Below are 18,837 nucleotides of genomic sequence, written 5' to 3'. Positions count from 1 at the left end.
AGCCCCCAGTGGTGGGGCTTGGGGCCCTGGGCTTCAGCCCCAGGCAGTGGGGCTTTGGGTTTCTGCCCTGGGCCCTAGCAAGTCTAATGCTGACCATGCTTGGAGGACCCCCTGAAAGCTGCTTGCAGCCCTTCAGGGGGCCCCGGACCCCTGGTTGAGAACCACTGCCCTAGCCGGCACTTGATCTGGTTAATAACTGCAAGCCCCCAAGCCGGCACACGATAATGACTATGTTCAGATTCTGCCACCTCAGCTCACCTTGAGGAGCACCTAATTGGCGAGTAGCCCATTGGTAAGTTAAGGTGTCTAGTGCTTAATTAGCTCATCTAAGTTTCCTCCCTCTTAAAAGGAAGGCGCCCGGGTGGCTGGGAGACCAATCCCAACCTGCCCAAGTGGTCTGGAGATGAATGATTAAAGGATTAAGAAACCTGGTTTATTAAGTTTAACAAAGAGAAGGTTACGGGGTGACGTCATTAGTCTACAGGTACCTAAGTGGGGAACAAATACATAACGGGCTCTTCCATCTAGCAGAGAAAGTAGAACCCAATCCAGTGGCTGGAAGTTGAAGCTAGACAAAACAGGGCGCCCATTCGTAACCGTGAGAGGGATTAACCATTTGAACAACTTACCAAGGGCTGTGGTGGATTCTCCATCAGTGGCCGTTTTTAAATCAAGATGGGATGTGTTTCTAAAAGCTCTGCTCTAGGGCCAGGTCTCTGGCCTGTGCTCTGCAGTGGGTCAGGCCGGAGGATCCCGATGGGCCCTTTAGAATCTGTGAATCAGTGAAAAACTTGGCTAATGCACTGGAGCAGGACTCACTGGCCCTACCTTTGTGGGGACTGGTTCCCCCACCCCTGGGGCAGGCTGCGCTCGCTGCACATTAGCTGCCTCACCAGCTCAGCAGTGGCTTGCACTGAATGCATCTTGGCAGTTCCTCAGCGCTTTTGCCTGGGCTCCCTTTTCCGCCTGCTCTGTGCTTTCTATTTTTAGCCTCTGTCATTGAGACCTGATCCATAACAACATCAGAACACGCATCAGTCCTTGCTCGTCGGCTGAGCGTACACTGCCTGCGGCACTGGTGTAAGAGCCCGGCCCGGCCCTGGGGGGATGGCAGTCCCTGGCGTATTCCCTCTCTGCCTTGCTAGCCTCACTGCCAACTGAGTATGACGTGCATGGAGCCCAGTTTCTCCTGCTGGGACAACAGGATGGAGCCACCCACCAGCAGAAGGCGTCAGACTCCTGGGCTCATCCTGTCTGTTGCTGATGTGCTGGAGCGTATATGCTGGCTTTGAGCATATGAATGAGTGATGTTGCTCTCAAGTCATTCCCCCCCCGACCCCCACACACTGGGGAAAGTATTACAGACCCGTTAGGACAAGCTGAGGGAGTTCTCCTTTAGCTCAAGTGGAAGAAGCTCATGGATCTGGAACATCAGGACCAGGGTTCAAGTCTCCAGCTGTCTCTTTGGAGAGAAGGGGAAGACGTTAGAGTGACCAGACAGCAAGTGTGAAAAATCAGGACAAGGGTGGGGAGTAATAGGAGCCTATATAAGAAAAAGACCCCAAAATCAGGACTATCCCTATAAAATCGGGACATCTGGTCACCCTAGAAGACGTAGAGTTAAATCTGACCTGCTGGGGGCTCCTTAAATTCATTATCATGGTGATATGACCCCCAGCTAATTGCGTTTGAACTGTGGCTGAAGAAACTGCAGTGAGCAGCCTGGCCCAGCTTCCAGGTTTTACGCTGGCAAATGTTGTTAACTAAGTGGCTCCAATTCATTAGGTAACGAGATTCTTCGTTTGCAATTTCCAGCAGCGCTTGTTTTTGAGCAGCCCTTCGCACTGGGTATTGAGACGCATAAATGAAATATAAACGTAACCTGCAGTAAATTAGCAATAGCTGCCTCCCTGGTGGTGGTTAAAGCCAGTTCTTGTTTGGGAAGGAGCCTTACCTAGGGGTTAGAGCTGCTTTCCTCATCCTCTTTCTACCAGTAAGCAGAGCTGCGTTAGCGACCAGCCCAGACGTAGGGCTGGATGCCCCTGAGCAGAAGGGAGGCTGTGTCAGAGGCAGCGATTCCTGCCGGGACAGATGGGATTTCGTAGAGCAAAGGCTGAAATTAACGCGGCGCTGCCATTTCCTGTTACATCCTGGCCCGGCCCTTCCCTCTCCCCAGCCTGTTCAAAAGGTGCCCGCCTCTTCTCCACTCTCCCTTGGCTCTACCCTTGCCCCTCCCTGGAATCCTTCCACTTGCTGCAGTCGGTTGAAAGGTTGACCACGTTTTTCATCAAAAATGTGAATGCCGATGGGGAGGGGAGGGACAGAAATGCCCCATTTCCCCTCCAGCTCTGGCGCTCGCTTCGTGTCTCCAGCATCTGATGCACGCTTCCCAGTCCCACGAGGTTCTGTAGAATTGCACAGGGAGGTAGACCGGCCTGGCCATTCCTGTCTCATCCTGTATCCTGGCTCACAGAGCCAGCCGTTTCAGCAGAAGGTGAAGGAAGCCCCCACCCACTTGACGCCAGCTAAGGAGTGGTTGTCAGGAAGCTGGTAGGGTTTATATCCCAGGGAAGGTGAATAACAACAAAGCAGTGTTGCACGTGGAAGGGAAGGCCACGTTTGGTGAACCTCCAGTGTTCCAGACAGTTGCACCATTTCCTAAAGGTGACCTGCAAAGAATAGAAGAAATGGGCATGTGCTGTCTTTATTCTTGCTGCTTCCTGGTGAATGAGAAAAGATCTGAAAGGTTTGTGGAAGGGAAAAAAACCAACAACCTGGTGTATTTTGTTACCTTATGAATTCAGTTCTTTTCCACTCTGTTTCCCTGAAAGGCTCTTTTGATGACTGGGGAACTAGTCACAGGCACCAAGCAGTTGCAAACCATTTAAATGGAAAGAGTGGGGGATTTTGGTATTCAAAACTGTTGTTTCAGCAACAACTAATTAACTCAGACACCTGCTAAACAGTTGGGGGAAACGCTGTCTCATTAAAGATGCAAACCCCAAGCTAATCGGATGGATCCAGTCACTGAACTAATCCATGTGTACGTCTCTAGTACTTGTTAGAGCTGCCAATGAGATGGAAAGTTGGTGATGCTAATACTCTCGAATTTTTCTTTTTGTTGGGATTTACATATTTTTGAAATAAACATTTTGATAAGCTTGTTTGAAACAAACATCTCCCAGGCCAGACAAAGTGCTGACCGTCTCCGGATGACTCCTGGTCAGCTGTCTGCTGGGAGGCTGCATCCACTGCTCTCTTGACAGGTAGAAATTCTTTCTTGACATTCAGCTGTGGATGCATTTCATGGTTCAGCAGCTGACCCCGATACGGAAGAATGTTCATTTTTACACCTAGGCTTGTGCAACTGAGCAGTCCTAAAGGGAGCTGCAGAAAAGCAGGAAGGGCTGGCTCCGTCTATCCCAACACATGCAGCAGCGTTGCCTGGAGCACTCACAGTGTGTTCAGTTTATTATGGAGGGGGGTGAGAGCTTCCTCAAAGACAACTTTTAGGAACTTCGGGCCGGACAGGTGCTCCATCCAGTCCAATATCCTGTCTCTGGCCGAGGTCGGTACCAGTTACATCAAAGATCTGGACCTTGCAATTGGCAGTTATGAGCTCAGCTGCTCCTAAGGAAAGTCTGCTCCCAAACCACACATGTGAGAGCTTCTGCCACACAGCAGGAGGCTTTTTCCAGGCTTTCACCATCTTGCACCTCAATTACTGCAACGTCCTTTTCTCTGGCCTTGACCAGTGCAGTCCTGTCGCGCTCAGATCCCTTCAGAATGCTGCTGCAAAGATTGTTTGCATGGCCTGTTGCTTTGACTGTGTCACCTCCTCTCTTTGCAACCCTCCATTGGCTCCCCCTTCTCTAGCGTACCAAAAATACAAGCTGCGTTTCTTCACTTTCAAGATCCTGCGTGGCCTTTCGCTGTCTCTCATTCACCGTCCCACCGTCGGTTGGTCCAGGATCCCAGCCTGCACTGTGCACTTGCTTGTTTGAAAATGTAACACCTTGGTGCTGTCTCCCATGCTGCCCCCCTTGCTGCGGTGGAGCTCCCCATAAACATCCACAAAACTAATGAATTAGCTTCCTTCAAAACCCTCCTTAAGGACCCTCCTTTTCCACGATGCTTGCACAGAACTTGACAGTGGTTAGGCTGCTGGTGTGCAGAGACCTCAGCCTGTCATGCTGACCAACACCGTCTCCCGGTTTTCTTGTACTCCCCTGTCAGTCAGTATCTACCCTTGTCTGTTGTGTTCCATGTAGATAAGCTCTGTGGGACACGGGCTGTTCTTTGTTCTGTGTTCATACAGTGCCTAGCAAAACAGGGTCCGTGACTAGGGCTCCAGGGGGCTGCAATATTCCTACTAATAATTATCCTTCCAAAGCTCGTCTGGTGCGTGTGTTAGTGTGTACTAGTCTAACTCTGGCTAGTCACGTCATTCCTATCAATGCCTCCTGCCCTTTAATCCTGCTAAACTTCTTGGCGTCGGTGGCATCTTGTGGCAGTGAGTTCCATCGGCTAACTATGCATCATGTGGGGAGAAAATATTTTCTTTTGATCAAGTTTGAATTGGCCGCTTTTCAAGTTCATTGACTGTCCCCTTGTCCTTGTATCTAACACATGGGTCATGCTGGTTTCTAATCGATGCTGCCATCCCCATTCATTATGTTGCGTGCTTCTGTCATGTCCCCTCTTAACGCACCTAACTCATTGCAGCACTACTTCATTGCTAGCTGCAGAGTGAGCCGCTGACAGTGCAGCCGCCATGCTCGTTTCCCAGGTGAACTTTTGGCCAAGGTCAAGTGACAGAAGCCGCACTGGGCTGCCAGGGAAAAATCAACTTCCGGCGGCTGAGGTGACTTTGGTTGTGTCATTATTAACCATTGACTCTAATACCCCCCTCCCCCGATCCCCATTACTTACAGATGCTTGGAGTAAAATTGTGCATAAGGGCTGCAGTGCCTGCTGTTTAAATAATAGTGCTTCAATTAAGGCCCATTTTGCATCTTCCGGAGAAGAGCGTGTTTTGTGCATCCTCTTGGGAGATGTCTGCTTGGGTTACATCAGCCAAACGATCCTCAAGGCTCCCCACCCCCACCCCGAACAGAAGCTGCATAATTGCAGCAAACGCCAAAAGCAATCTTCATGTCGGTGGGAGAAGAGGCTGGCTTTGTGTGAATTTAGTGCTTCTGAAAGCAGCATGGCTCGGTGTGGGGAGGGGTCGGCAGCCCTGGGTAGCTCAGATGTGGGGCAAGTTTCCTCCACCTAGATGTGCCTGGGTCTAGAACCCTGACCTAAAAATCCTTTCCTTGCCATTCTAGCCGGGAGGTCTCTGCCCAGCTCTGCCAGTACACTTTGTTCTCAGCCTTTAGCAGTCACTGCTGATCCAGTTCTGTGCGCTACCTGCAGCCTCCTCTGCTGTTCCCGGCGTCCTGTCTGCAGTTGGCTTGTCCCCATTTAGACCTCAGCTCATCGGGGCACTGTCCTGCCTGGGTACGTGCATCCTGCATGGCTTTTGATTGGTTAAAGCTCAGTTGAGCCACGTGTAAGGCTGGTGAGGTTTAACAAGGGGTAGCTGGCAAACTGGGCTATGCAGCTGTTAAGAATTTAATTGGAAATAACTTGAGGAGGTGGTTGGCCTTTTAAATGGATCAGCGGGGACCACCCAGCAGGCGCAAATAAAAAGTGTCGATTTCCCCCTTGGTATGGAGCTCCTAGCCCGTGGGCAGCACCCGTGTGGAGCACTTCCGAACCAAGCCGAGGCACGTCATCCGCACGGAGCAGCCCAGAGCCACCCAGCCCACTTGGCCAAAGCATTGCATCCATGTAGAGTCACCGTGGCGCTGTCCAGCCCAGGCGTGACAATCACATGAATGAACATAAGAATGGCCGTACTGCGTCAGACCAGAGGTCCTTCCAGCCCAGTATCCTGTCTGCCGACAGTGGCCAATGCCAGGTGCCCCAGAGACCATGTACAGAACAGGTAACTATCAAGTGATCCATTCCCTGTCGTCCATTCCCAGCCTCTCTTAAACAGAGGCTAGGGACACACTCCCTGCCCATCCTGGCTAATAGCCATTGATGGATCTATCCTCCATGAACTTATCCAGTTCTTTTTCAAACCCTGTTATAGCCTTGGCCTTCACAACATCCTCTGGCAAGGAATTCCACAGGTTAACCATGTGTTGTGTGAAGAAATACTTCCTTTTGTTTGTTTTAAACTTGTACTCATGAAATTGACCATGTCTCCCCAGCAACAGGACTTTGCTGTAAACGCTTAGTCCTGCTGAGAGTGTCCAGCCATCTCTTCCCCTCTGGCTCAGACCTACTTTGTCCTTGGGCATTTTAGGATTGTGCTACTCAGTGAGGGGCGAATTTCTGAAATGGCAGGAAAAGAATCCCCCAAAAGAACCCCCAGGACAGCATCTGCTTCCTCAAAAGCTACATAAAATCAGCAACCCCTCTGGCACTCACAGGCTGGGAAGAAAAGGGAGGAGAGTCTTAGCCCTGACACAAGGAGGCTGCTCCCCTAGGACAGAGTCAGATTGGGGATTCCAGCCCCGTTTCACTGACTGACGGGGCTGCAGCCCCTACTGTTAACGGGGAGATTCGATTTGCACCCGCGTCGCTTACCCTGCATTTAAGCAGTGATCGCTTCTCTGCTGCAAAGTTAGCATTGGCTGGCTATGCCGGGACAGCTGTCCCTGTGGCTGATCACCAACAGCTGAAATCCCCAGTGGAGGCAAGGCCCCAGAAACCTCCACCATGCTGACAGCAGCCCATGTGAGCTCGCTATTCAGTAATAATAATGGATAGTAGGATCCCCTGTAGCTGCCCTGTTCAGGGAATATCTGCAACCTTTGGCTCATTGGGGGTGCAGGTAAATGTGACACCCCCCCCCCCCCCGACTGCAGCAATGTCCATATCTGTGCTAGTTACATGGTCGGTTTTGGGGAGTCGGAGCGGAAGGGCAGGGTGAGAGCTGCCAAACTTCCCTGACGGGGAGAGGTTATTGCTTGCACTAAAACTGTGATCTGAGCTCCTCTTCTGTCCCCTACCTCTGACCTCAGGTGAGCGAGCTATGGGCACGTTCTGCTCTGTAACCAGAAACCTGGTGGGCAGGTCGGGTGAGTGCCATCTAGGGAGCACTGAAACTGGGCCCGTGTGTTTGATTCTCTCTTCTCCTTCCAAAGGCTTAGGAAGATTGAGTGTGGACTTGTTCCTCCTTAATCTCCTCTCCTGGAGCCTGTTTTAGTCTTTTGTTCCCGTTCCCGTTAGTTTAAACTGATTATTTTTGAGGTCCTGGTGAGATTTAGGGAGAGGCTGAGGCTCAGCGCTGTGCGGTGGTGGTGGCAAGGACATGACTTGTCTTAATGTGCTTGAGTTTTAGTGCCATTGAGAGCGAACAGGTGAATGGCAGAGAAGCAAGGCACCAAAACTTCCCCAGCCTAGCTCTGCTGATGCCCTGGAATCCTGACTCCTGCTGTGCCCACCCTACCTCCACCAACAGCTGTCCTGATTCCCCTCAGTCCTGACCCACGGTGCCTTTACCATTCCATGGCCCTGCTGATGCCGCTCTGCCCAGACCCGCTGCACCTCCTGCTATCTCCAGCCCTGCAGCTGCCCCCCTTTCCAATCCGTTGCCGGGCACCGAGACCCTGCTAGACGAGCCGCATGATGCACGTGGTGGTTCAGCGATTTGGGCAGATGCCAAGGGCACAAAGGGAAGGACCCTCCTGGCCTCTTTCCATCCCCACCTGCATAGGGCCAGCCAGAATGTGAGTGACAGAGCTGTGTGTGGGTTGGATAGAGAACTGACCCGCGCATCTGCTGCTGTGTAAACTGCCTGTAAGCTCCACACAAGAAGCGAACTGGGATGGTGAGAGAGAAAATTGCCTTGGGTATGGTGCAACCCCGGAGCTGCCCTCTCTGCCCTGGCATCATCTGTCTTAAAAGCAGCATTTCAGTTTCCCCCATAAATCTGCTCTGCTGTTTCCCTGACAAAGGTTTGTGTCTCCTTTATTTCAGCCTGTGCTGTTTCTCTTACTCTAGGACTGTGAACTTGGCCCGTTTAGCTGTACGCGAGTGGGAGGGGTAGGGAGTGCTCTGTTCAGTTTTGCTCACTGCATAACTGACCGCTTGCAAGTTCAGTGTCGTTCCCGCTGGAGAATCTGGGCTCTGGAGGAAGCTGTCACTGTTCAGTGCTGGGGATCAATGAGGGCTCTTTACATCAGAAGTGGAAACTCATGGCTTCACATTGATTCGCCTGCCTGCCTGTAATTGACCAGTGATTTACAGTCCCTCTTGGGACTGCGGGTGGCTGGCTTGAGAGAGACAATTTTAAAAAGTGATTTTTTTGTTTCTTTTTCTAGGGGACTGCAGTTCTGGGAGCTAGAATTCAGGAGCAGATCATTCCTCTACAGGCAGGTACGGTGTAGTGCCGCAATGGTGTTACAGCTCTACCCGCTGTCAGTCCCTTTCACCCAAGGATCGCAAAGCACTAAGCAAACTTCGCTAGATCCTTGGGAGGTGTCTTCCCTATTTTACAGATGGGGAAACTGAGGCAAAGAGGCGCCGTGACTGCTCTGGCCATGCAGTGAATCCGTAGCAGAGCCGAGAATAGAACACAGATGTTCTTATTTCAGTGTTTGGGCCGGTAGAACCAGAACCTCTAAGTTTGCTCCTAAAATGACTGGAGGTTCCAGGCAATGTGAGTGGGAGTTGTAATTTTTCCCCAAACTACCTTGCCGTATCCCTACGGTTTGAGTGGCTGCAGCCAATCACCAGGCAGTCTCATTCTGTGTTACGATGCTGACCTAGTGAGGACAGTCTGCAGTTTTCACTTGTGTTTTGGGTCATGAAATACTCCGTAGAACTATAGAAAGGAGAGATGGAAATCTCCATTATGCCTTGTGGTTCCTGTCCCAGGGAGATTATTCCCTACTGCAGGATTGTTCCCTTCTCTCTCCTGTTCTCTAGCTTTGTCCTGTCTGCTTTAATGACACAGGAGAGGGGTTTTCACCACATTTCCACCCCTCCCTCCTGGGAGAGGCTGATCTGCAGTTTAATGAAGGTCATTGTTAAAAAAGAGTTTGCAATTCTTGGTTGGTGGGTCTCAGCCATGGTCACATTCTGGCGGGAGCGAGCTGCAGAGAGAGGGCTGCTTGTTCTTTTTTCTGGGAGCAATAAGCAGCTCTTTGGGATTCCATTACGGCAGACCAGCTTTGTTTTCATCACGGGCTGAGCAGCTTCTTAAACTCCCTGGCTGCAGGCGCCTAGCGACTGAGCGGCCAAGGCGGAGCAGCAGTGGGCTCGAAATGGGGGAGACCTTCAGGGCATGGGAAGGACTACCCATTCCCTGTTCCCGGGAAAGACAATTGAGAGAGAGAGAGAGAGCGTCTCCCTCCAAGTGAGTGTTTTAGGCATTAGGAGTCCCAGCCTCAGGCAGTGATGTTCTGGGCCCCCCATGCTCCATCTCTGCCCAACTATCTACTGCAGACAGCTATGACCACCTCCCCCAGGCCTGCAGAAACCCAGCTCAGCTTTGAACTGTGTGCACCGACCTACCCGCTGGTGCAGTCAGGATGCATTTGACAAGGGAAGCAGGGTGGGCACCCCAGGAGAACTGTCACGAGGAGTGTAATGCATTTGCCCCGTGAGGCTGCGGGGCATGTGGCTATCCCAGATCCCTGGGGTAGCCAGCATGGGAGTTAGATTCGCAGCAGGCAGTGACCTCTAGTGGGGAAAATGTAAAATAGTGCGTGTCCAGAAGGGTCGTTTCTTCAGTCAGACCTGGTTTGTTTTATCCATCCGGAAATGTAGGATCTTAGCAGGTAGAGATGGAAAAGACCTAGCTGGCTTGAGCAGGGAAGATCCATAAAACAGATCCGTGCTGGGTTGGCCCATTAATCTGAATATTAGAGACCAAACCCAAACCCCTAGTTGCTAACTGCATTGGGAGCTGGCTGCTTTGATTGGATTAAGGCATTAGTGAGAAAGTGGTGGTGCTTTGTCTTCGTATAAATAACTCCTTGCTTGTTTGATCTGTGTGTGGGTTTAACAAGGACAAACCCGATTTAGCTGAGTTTACTTCACTGTAAATGCAACCTCCTGGATAATTGTTTCCTCTTCTGTTATAGTGTTGCGCTTAGGTCCCTGCAGGATTTGCTTTGCATTTTTCTTGTAAGGGCACAAACAGCCTAATAAAACAAATCTAAATGGAACTCAGATGTTAGCCCCAGCTTTCCCTTCTCTGCGGGCACAACCGATTGCACGTATGGAGGGGGACTTGGCATTTGCACAACGGCTGTTTGCACAAGTAAGCGTGTCAGCTGGGCCCCCGTGTGTGTGTTCTGATTCCCTCGTACAGAATCGGTCTGCGCTCATGGGTTGCTAGTAAAATCAGCTAGTGGAAAATCTGGAGAGACCCATGGGAGGTAGTGAGATAGCAGTGGGTGGGGGATACAAGGTACAACCACAAGTAAGTGCTGCATCAGTAGCATGTTCTGGGGCCCAACTCCAAATGTCAGTGGGACCCCCCCCATCCCTGCAATGTGTGACACAAAGGCTGTTGTGAGCATTTAGAACACTAGACCTGGTGTCTCCCCTGAGCCTGCATGGTCGCTTTCCTTTCAGTGCCCAGGATACTAGACAGACAATTGCAAAGCTTTAGCTGTGTTGAGGAGGGGTCTTGCGGGACCTCACCAAACACAACGCCCAGCTTGAAAGGCCGGTCACCGCTGAGCCAGGTGGAATTACGTGTTGGGGCTTCTGTGCACTGCAGACTTCTAGGAATGCTTGAGCGGCTGTTCCCATGGGCAGTGGGCACAATGGATGAAGTCCCAACCACGTCAGTGACCCCCACTGAACCTTCTCTCCTGCTGGTTGGCCCTGTTAGGAGCTGCCTGCCTGGTTTTGGAACCTGCTCCTCTCTTTCTCCTTTTATTTTCCTGGGATCTCCAAGCCCTTTGCACATTAAACTTCTTGAGGGCAAATTGACTTGCCCCCAGTCATACAGTGAGCTGACCCCAGGTCTTCCCCGGCTCTAACCACTAGACAGTCTGGGAGTTGCTCTTGCAGCCTAGCTAGCAAACTCAGCCCTGTATCTCTCTGATGAGCGCAGTCAGTGCTCCTGGGAGAGCAGCTACACTGCAAAGGTACCAGCTCAGAGCCTGCCAGACTGGTTCTGGAAGTGCTGTCAGCAGAAAGGAGCTTTTCCTCAGCCCTGCTCAGAAGGGAGATGCTGAGTTTTTTTCTTGGCTTAGATGGCAAGAGGGAAGGACGGTCAGGCAGTAGGCAGCCCCAAAAGGTGGCTTTCAGGACGTCATTGTGTCCTTTGCTGCTGCAGCATGATGAACTGCATAAAGGGCAGGAAGGAGCCTGGGCTTTTAGTTTTTGTTTCTCCTTTTTTTTTTATTTATTTTTTTTTTATTTTATTACATTAGCAGTTCAGGTTGTGTCTACTCTGCTTTTCCTGGAAGATTCTGTGATTGACTGGGGAGCTTAAAGGATTATGGGATCTCCACTCTTAAGAAAGTGGACTCACTCAGAGCAATGGAGAAGAGGGATCCTTATAGATGAGATGTGACAGAAACTCCTAGGCACTACCACAATTCAAATTCTAAATAATCATAAACTCCCTTTAACTCAAACGCCTGCCAAACATCTGGGAGGAAAGACATTTTTGTTAAAGTTTAATCATCCCCTGCCCCTTCAGTTAAGGGCTGAGGAAGTCCCAACTCAAGGTTTTCGGCTCCTCCAGCAACATCAGACTTGATATTCCTGATATTTCTGTGTTTCGTTATTGGGTGGCACCATAAAGAAGCTAAATAAATAGGGTGCCTGCATAATTTTATTTCCACCTTTATAGGTCACCAAAAAAAGGAGGATCCTAATGGCTGGAAATTCCTGATGCAAAGTTATTAACTGTGATAGAATTCCAATTTCTCTGGCAGTTTTCATCCCAAAATGCTCCCCTAACTATTTACACACAGCCAGCAGCCCTGTGATCTGCAATGCAGCCACCTCTGGGTTGGCAGGGAGCTAGGGAACACCGTGCCTGACAGCGAGTGGGCGGACACCAGGACAAACCCTGCTCTTATGAAAGATGACCTAGGGTCTTTCATAGCCAGACGGGGCCCTGGTTTTTAAGGGTTTGTACAAAAGTCCTGTACACATTTAGCTACCTGCATTAGAGTTTGTGTGTGAAATCTCGGTTAGTCCTGCTCTGATTCTTGGGGGTGAAGGGAGACAAGGTATTTAAAATCTTCTGCTGAGACGGCTAAGCCAACGCCTTGGGCTGTAATGGAGAGACAGCAGCAAGCACAGAAGGCAGGGCGAGGCAGCTTTTCATGGCATGGATGCTGGAATCCTTTTCCCCTTGAGTCATGCGGGGGAAGGCTGCGGGGGAGCTGATTGGTAGCTGGGGAGGAGACAGTGACACGGCTGAGGACAGGCTGCCAATAGTATAAAAGGGAGCAAGTAACTTTTTTTTTTTAATGTGCTTTTTGCATAAAAGCAAAATGGAAGCATCTCCTCCTGTGAGAGGTGGAACAGCACTCCCTGCCCCCCGCAACCTGCAGGGCAGGGACCCTGAGCAAAGGCTAAGTACTGTCTAGCATTTCTACAGTGCCTTGCATCCCTCCCAGTCCCTACTGGGCTAGCTTTGCCCTTCGAAAGGCAGCCAGAAGGGGCAAAGGGCCTTAGCCCTGAGAGGTCCGAAGCCCTCGCAGCACCTACTGACTGTACTATGGGGATTATGGCCCATGGCTACTCACTCAGGCTCACGTTCTCATAACGAAGCATTGGGATAACTCCTGGGCACCGAGCATGTTGAGAGCTCGGCTGCTGGCTGGCTACTTGCACCACTCACTTGTTAATTTTGTCCATCTCTTACGGCTTGTCATTTAGACCATGAGCTCTTTGGGGCAGGGACTGCCATGTCCTACAGCCTGAGGGGAGCCACAAGGCCTGCCCATGGGAGCAGAGCAGAGGGCTTTGGAAAGGTCAACCTGGGGCTTTCCAGGGTGCCCACTTTGAGATGCCTTCAAAGGGCCTGATACTCGGAAAGCATTGAGCATCCCTCTGGCAGAGTCAGCTCCCTGCCCCATCTTAAAGGGACACCGGCTGAGGCGCTACTAGTGCCAGTGGGTGGACAGTTTCCGTTTGTGCATTAACTCTTGTGGGAGCTGTGAAATCCTGTTATCTCCTTTCTCCAGCTGCACTGTGTGCTTTGAACAGGATCACTGCCAGTGCCCGCTCTCTGCCCCACCAGAGCTTTACCTGGAGAGGATACGGGCCCAGCTGTTGCTAGTGGTTTTGCTGCTTGGCTGCTAGCAGTAAGTCCTGTCCAGCTCCCATCTGTAACTAACGAGCTGCTGTGAAAAACGCAACAATGGGTTTCACTTCCTAGCCGCTGTATGGAAACCAAGGCCCATCCCAAACCCTATCGCAGTCGGCTTAAGGGGACTGAGGTGTTGGGCCGATGATGATGAGTAATTATTTGTATTACCATAGTGCCCATGAGCCGCATTCATGGACCAGGACCCCAGGGTGTTCAAGATGGTCCTGCCCCAAAGAGCTTCCAATCTATCAGCTCCTCTCAATGAGTGACAGTGCCTCCTGTAGGCAGACCTCATTCCTACACACATCCTTGGTGCTCTAGTTTTTAGCTTCGCTCCTCCGGCATGTTGGTAGATGTGCCCTTTTTGAGGAGGAGCTGTCAGGCTGTGGCTGCTCGTGTTGATGCAGCTGCTGCTAGTGGGCGCTGGCAGGCAGCAGTCCGTGCACAGCATCTCTGCAGAGATGCTCAGTGCCTCTGGCGTAGGAGGCTGCTGACTTTTGGGCACCGATGGATGCAAGTGCCAGTGGCATCCCTGCAACACCTTCGGTTCCAGGGACAGGGAGGGAAAGGACAACTGTTAGCCTGGATGCTCAGGTGATGGCCAAGCTTCTCCATGTAGCTGTGGATGAAATCAGCAAGTGGCAGTGGGGAGGTGTTAGATGCAGCTCAGAGGAGGTGTTTGAAATATCAAATTGCTGGCTGCGGGGGCATTTCTTCCTCATCTGACTCACTTGTTTTTGGCTTTTTGAGAGACATGAGCCCCCGAGTCTCCCCCGCCTGGAAACAAGGTTGGTTGCATAACTTGAGTTTGAAAGCCCAGCTCTGTCGCGTGCTCGTTAGTTTCCTACCACAGAGGGATGTGTGGGTGCTGCTGTTTCTCGCCTCTGCTTAGCGCGCTCTCTGCCCACGCGTGCGCTCCAGTGAGAGGCAGCGTTGCTATGTAGCAGAAAGTTTCAGTGTCCCCGGCACTCCAGTATCACTGCAAAGTGGGGTGACCAGATGTCCTGATTTTATAGAGACAGTCCCAATTTTGGGGTCTTTTTCTTCTATAGGCTCCTATTACCCCCCACCTCCATCCTGATTTTTGACATTTGCTGTCTGGTCACCCTACTGCAAGGAGGGCTGTCATGATATAATGCAGAGGGCCCAGGAATATTGTCTGCAGTTCACACCTCCTCCTTTGCCCACTAGAGGTCACTGTGCTGATTTGTGGTGGTGGTGGTGGCCCCTGTCACTGCTGCCTGCAGTCCCAGGGCACCATGGAGCAGGGCAGACGCATGGAGCAGGCAAATCACAGCAGAGCTACTGCCTACCACTGCCGTGCAGTGTCCTGCCCCCTGCAGCCTGGAGATGGGGGGCAGCTGCTGGCGCTCATCAGCGGATTGGGGGAGCAAGGGCTGTGCGTGAGGGGGTGTCACAAAGGCGGAGTCTCAGGGCATGTCTGCACTGCAGTGCAAGCCCAGGGTTTGCACTCCTAACTCCTCTTCTGTGTACACACACACACAGCTCCTGTCCCAGGACCCCACGGGGGTGGAGGCTCTAAGCCTGGGTTCAAGCCCTATTGCTTTGCAGTGTAGACACAGCACCCCCTCACCGGACTCATGCTCGGGGAGTATCCCACAATCCCGTGGGCTGACTTTTTGTCCTCTGAACGGTCAAGTTTGGTGGACAGCCCAGTTTTCCTGCACGGCCCCATGAACAAAAGGCAAGAGTGGCCACGTTGTGGGAGGGCACTAGGAAGTCTGGGATATGCCTGGCTGGACTCGGACCTGCATAATGCAGTGTAGATGCTGGAGCCCGAGGCTGGGTTTCAGTGATTCCTAACCTGGGCTTACGAATGGGTGTAGATGCTCAAGTCCCAGGTTAGCAAACCCAGAGCCGGCCGACTCGAGTTTTCCATCCCTGGGGTTGTGTTGCAGTGTAGACAGACCCTGAGAGTTAAAAGAGCAAGGCCAAGGGGTGCTTCTGGGGGATGTGGAAGCTCCAGGCTGCCACATTCTGGACAGAGAGCCAAGGCTCTTTGGGGTGACTGGTCTGGGTACATCTACACTGTTCTAAAGCAGGCGCGGCTGACCCAGGCTGTGGGGCTGCAAAATTGCAGTGTGGACATTTTGGACTCAGGCAGGAGCCTGGATTCTGAGTCCCCATGACAAGGGGTAGGTCCCAGACCCTGGGCTCCTGCTTCACCCTGAACATCTCCACTGCAGTTTTACAGCCCCATGAGCCCAAGTCAGCGGACACAGGCCAGCTGTGGGTGTTTCATCACAGTGTAGACACACCCAATGGGTCTGTGCTGTGATGGAGCCCCAGGGTTGGGTCTCAGTAAAGAAGCCCAGCATAGAATAGATGACGGAGCTTGGAATCTCCTTTCAGGGCCTGAGTCCCCTTAATTCCCACTCAGCCCCTCTCAGGAGACGTCCAGAGCTCTTTGGTCCATACAGAGGGACAGAGTTAGCTGGGATGAGTGATGGGAGCTTCGTGCAGCTGTATTGGCAGGGAGATGCTACAGCCAGTGGTGGCATTAGAAATACCTGCAGAAGAGGCCCCAGAGAGACAATGTGTTCTTGCAGGGGCTGGTTTATCTGACCTTCCTTTAAGCAAGGGGCACCAATGCTGGAATTTGCTTGGCCCTCTTGCGCTACTTCTTCTCAACCAGTGTTTGTTGGCAGGACTCCTCCCAGGATGGTGGGGACCAGGCATGCCACTCTGAACTGCAGGGCATGAAGCATCACTCCATAGGCTAATTCCCTGGCACTGATAGTTATGGAATGTTACATACCCCTGGGACCTGCTGGGTTGCGCTGATGGCATCAGATGCCAGGCAGAGGGTTTTCACGTCTGCTTTTTACAAGGGCAACGATGGGGCGGTATTTCTAAGCCAAATTCTGTCGTTTCAGGTACGAAGGATGGCAGGGGCTCTGGTAGCAGTTGGCCAAGGCAGGCTGGATCCTTATCACATAAAGGAACTATTAGAGATGAGAGACCCGCTGGCTTATCCACTAAACACAATGGCTCCGGCAGCTGGACTCTTCTTGAAATCTGTGGAGTATGACGATGCTGGTAAGTGAATCCATGGAGTGCGGGTCAGAGGGAACACCGAACATCACAAGACTCTTTCAGTGGAATTGGATCTGCCTCTGAAGGTAGCAGTAATCCGCCCCAGCCTTGCTATCAAAACCATCTTCGCCATTATTCATCTCACAGGCTATTTATAGCCACACTCCACTGGGTGCCGAAGTCGTAATGGGCACTTATTGTAATGGGACATTGTGGACGGGTGCGTTTCCTGGTCAGTTTCCTCCATTGGTAAAACATTCATCATACAGTTTGCAAAGGGCTTTGAGTTTCTCGGATGAACGGGGCCGTGTCAGTACAGCCAAACTAATGAAGCCTCGTTATACCTACGTGAGCATTATGGCCGTTTTGATGAGGAAACCGAGGCAAAGGAGGTGCAACAACTTGCCCAAGGTCGCTAAAAGATTATGAATTCATATCCCCTGTAGGGAGGGAGGATATTAACTGATTTGAACGATAAACATGATTTTATTGCAGGCAGAATGTGATAAGATGATGTCTTGATGGAGCAAAGACGATCTCATTTCTAAATCGAATACAGCCTCTGTGTTAGTGTCCCATTAAAGGGACTTGCTTCTGTTGCGATTAGCGATCGGCTCCAAGGGAGAAGGAGGGCATCGAATTACTGCCTAGTGAGCATTGCCGTAGTGACAGATGCGAGTCACCATTGTGAAATGATACAATAATCCAGTACCTAACGGAGCTACTTCATCCATAGCTCTCGCAGCCTTTTGTAAAGACGTGTATTACTGCCAATGGTGGGGAAACTGAGGCACTGAGAGGCAAAACTGACTTGCCCATAGGCACGTGGGCTCCGAGACAGAAGCCTGGAGTAGAACCCAGGTGTCCTGACAGCTGCATAGCACTGTGCCATACCTGGCCAGGTCAGTGTTGAGGACACAAATGATGAAGGGTTGCAATATGGAGACGCTTGTGTAACTAGTGATCCTGTGCTGCATAGAGAGAGGCCTTCAGACCCCTGAGCTGTCTCCAGGCACATGGCAGCTGCAATGAATAAACTAAACTCAGTTCCCTTCTACAGGCAGGGTGGGGACAAATGGACGTCAGTGGTTCACCTTCTACAGGCTCTCTCTGGGGTGCCCTCCCTGGGAGCCACTTCTTCTCTCTGCAGCTCCTTGTAGAATCTTCCTCTCCTCATTAGCCAGCGATTCACCAGGGCCAGAGTGAGCTGGTATGAAGGGGCCTTAACAAACACAGAGCGTCCATCTCACCTAGCCCCACCGGCCCTCGCTGGTACTGCTCCGTGGCAGCCAGCCAGGGCTTGCTAAAGCTGTCAAGGCTCCCTGAGGCTCTGTTAAACTGGGGTTAGGTTTCATCTCTCGCAGCAGCAGACGAGGCCTCCTTTGATTTTTCTTGGAGGTGCCAGAGCAGGACTCAGGGAACAAGCAGCAGGGAAACAAAGAACCACACAACCAGCCTGGAGACAAAGCAGAGCTCTTGGGCGAGCCTTGAAAACGCTGCAGCTTGTCGGTTTTGGCCCGTTCTAATGGCACTTCTCCCAAGAAGCGCTGGCTGCCGAGCCACCCGCCATCTGCCCGTGTTTGTGGGGACGGAGCCCAGGCAGGAAATGAAGAAACATAAACTTAAGTGCTTTCAGGTGGGGCTGGGATTTTCTTTCTTTCCACACAATGTTTTGCCTTTTTCTCCTCGCAGACGTGGACACAGAAGGTAACGCAGCAGAATAGCGGCCCTGTGAGATGTGCAGCTGTTCCTGAAAGAACTCGGTTGGTGGGGGCCATGTCGCAGAGATTTCCAGAACTCGCTTTGTATGCTGATACACAGCCAGGTCTCAATAAACCCCATTGATTGTGGCAAGAGGCATCTCCACGTCATTTGTCCACATGCCCAGAGGCTTGGAAGGACTGGTAACTCTGTGCGACAGACAGCTGGTTGGTTTGTAGATTATTAGTTCCTTGGGTCATACCACTGGCTATACGCTCACATACTGTCTTCCCCTCACCTCCTGTTTCCACCAACATACAGGGTGTGGGGTCAGACCACAGTAGGCAGACCATTGTCTCCTCTCTACCCCTCTTCTTTGTAATCCCTGTCGTTTTGCAGACCAGCAGGAGAGACAGTCGTTGATGTGTGTATCATGAAAGCCCAACTTGAATTGTGGGATGATTGTCAAATAATTAACATGATCCAAAACGTCTGTTAGTCTATAAGGTGCCACAGGATTCTCTGCTGCTTTTACAGATTCAGACTAACACGGCTACCCCTCTGATACCTGTCAAATAATTGCAGCCGAGTTGTGGACAAGACATGGAAAACTGCAGAAAGGTAATAATGACCCTTTATTAATTGGGGTCATTTGCAAAAGCCAGAGAAGATCTGTTTGTTTAAAAAAATTTTTGCTAGAACAATAGAAACTCTCAAGTATTATCAAA

General features: G+C 51.3%; 2 protein-coding genes across 4 annotated transcripts in view; both read left to right on the top strand.

The window, feature by feature from the left end:
- The window catches only part of PUSL1 (pseudouridine synthase like 1), a 63,571-nt gene extending 45,311 nt beyond the window's left edge, over positions 1 to 18,260 (top strand). For both annotated transcript variants that reach the window (XM_032780005.2, XM_075060412.1), the window contains exons 6-8: positions 8,382 to 8,436; positions 16,249 to 16,411; positions 18,101 to 18,260. In XM_032780005.2, coding sequence (XP_032635896.1) covers positions 8,382 to 8,436; positions 16,249 to 16,411; positions 18,101 to 18,132 — 250 coding nt within the window. In that variant the 3' untranslated portion in view covers positions 18,133 to 18,260. The remainder of the gene's footprint in view (positions 1 to 8,381; positions 8,437 to 16,248; positions 16,412 to 18,100) is intronic.
- The window catches only part of LOC116824607 (lysophosphatidic acid receptor 6-like), an 88,701-nt gene continuing 88,114 nt past the window's right edge, over positions 18,251 to 18,837 (top strand). Inside the window, exon 1 of one of the 2 annotated variants that reach the window (XM_032780003.1) lies at positions 18,251 to 18,336. The gene's annotated coding sequence lies outside the window, so the exon portion shown is untranslated. The remainder of the gene's footprint in view (positions 18,337 to 18,837) is intronic. The other variant, XM_032780001.2, reaches the window with a different exon arrangement.

This window comes from Chelonoidis abingdonii, chromosome 23 (genome assembly GCF_003597395.2).
Source record: "Chelonoidis abingdonii isolate Lonesome George chromosome 23, CheloAbing_2.0, whole genome shotgun sequence".
In the NCBI taxonomy this organism is placed as follows: Eukaryota; Metazoa; Chordata; order Testudines; family Testudinidae; genus Chelonoidis; species Chelonoidis abingdonii.
This window is presented reverse-complemented; position numbering and strand designations above follow the sequence as displayed.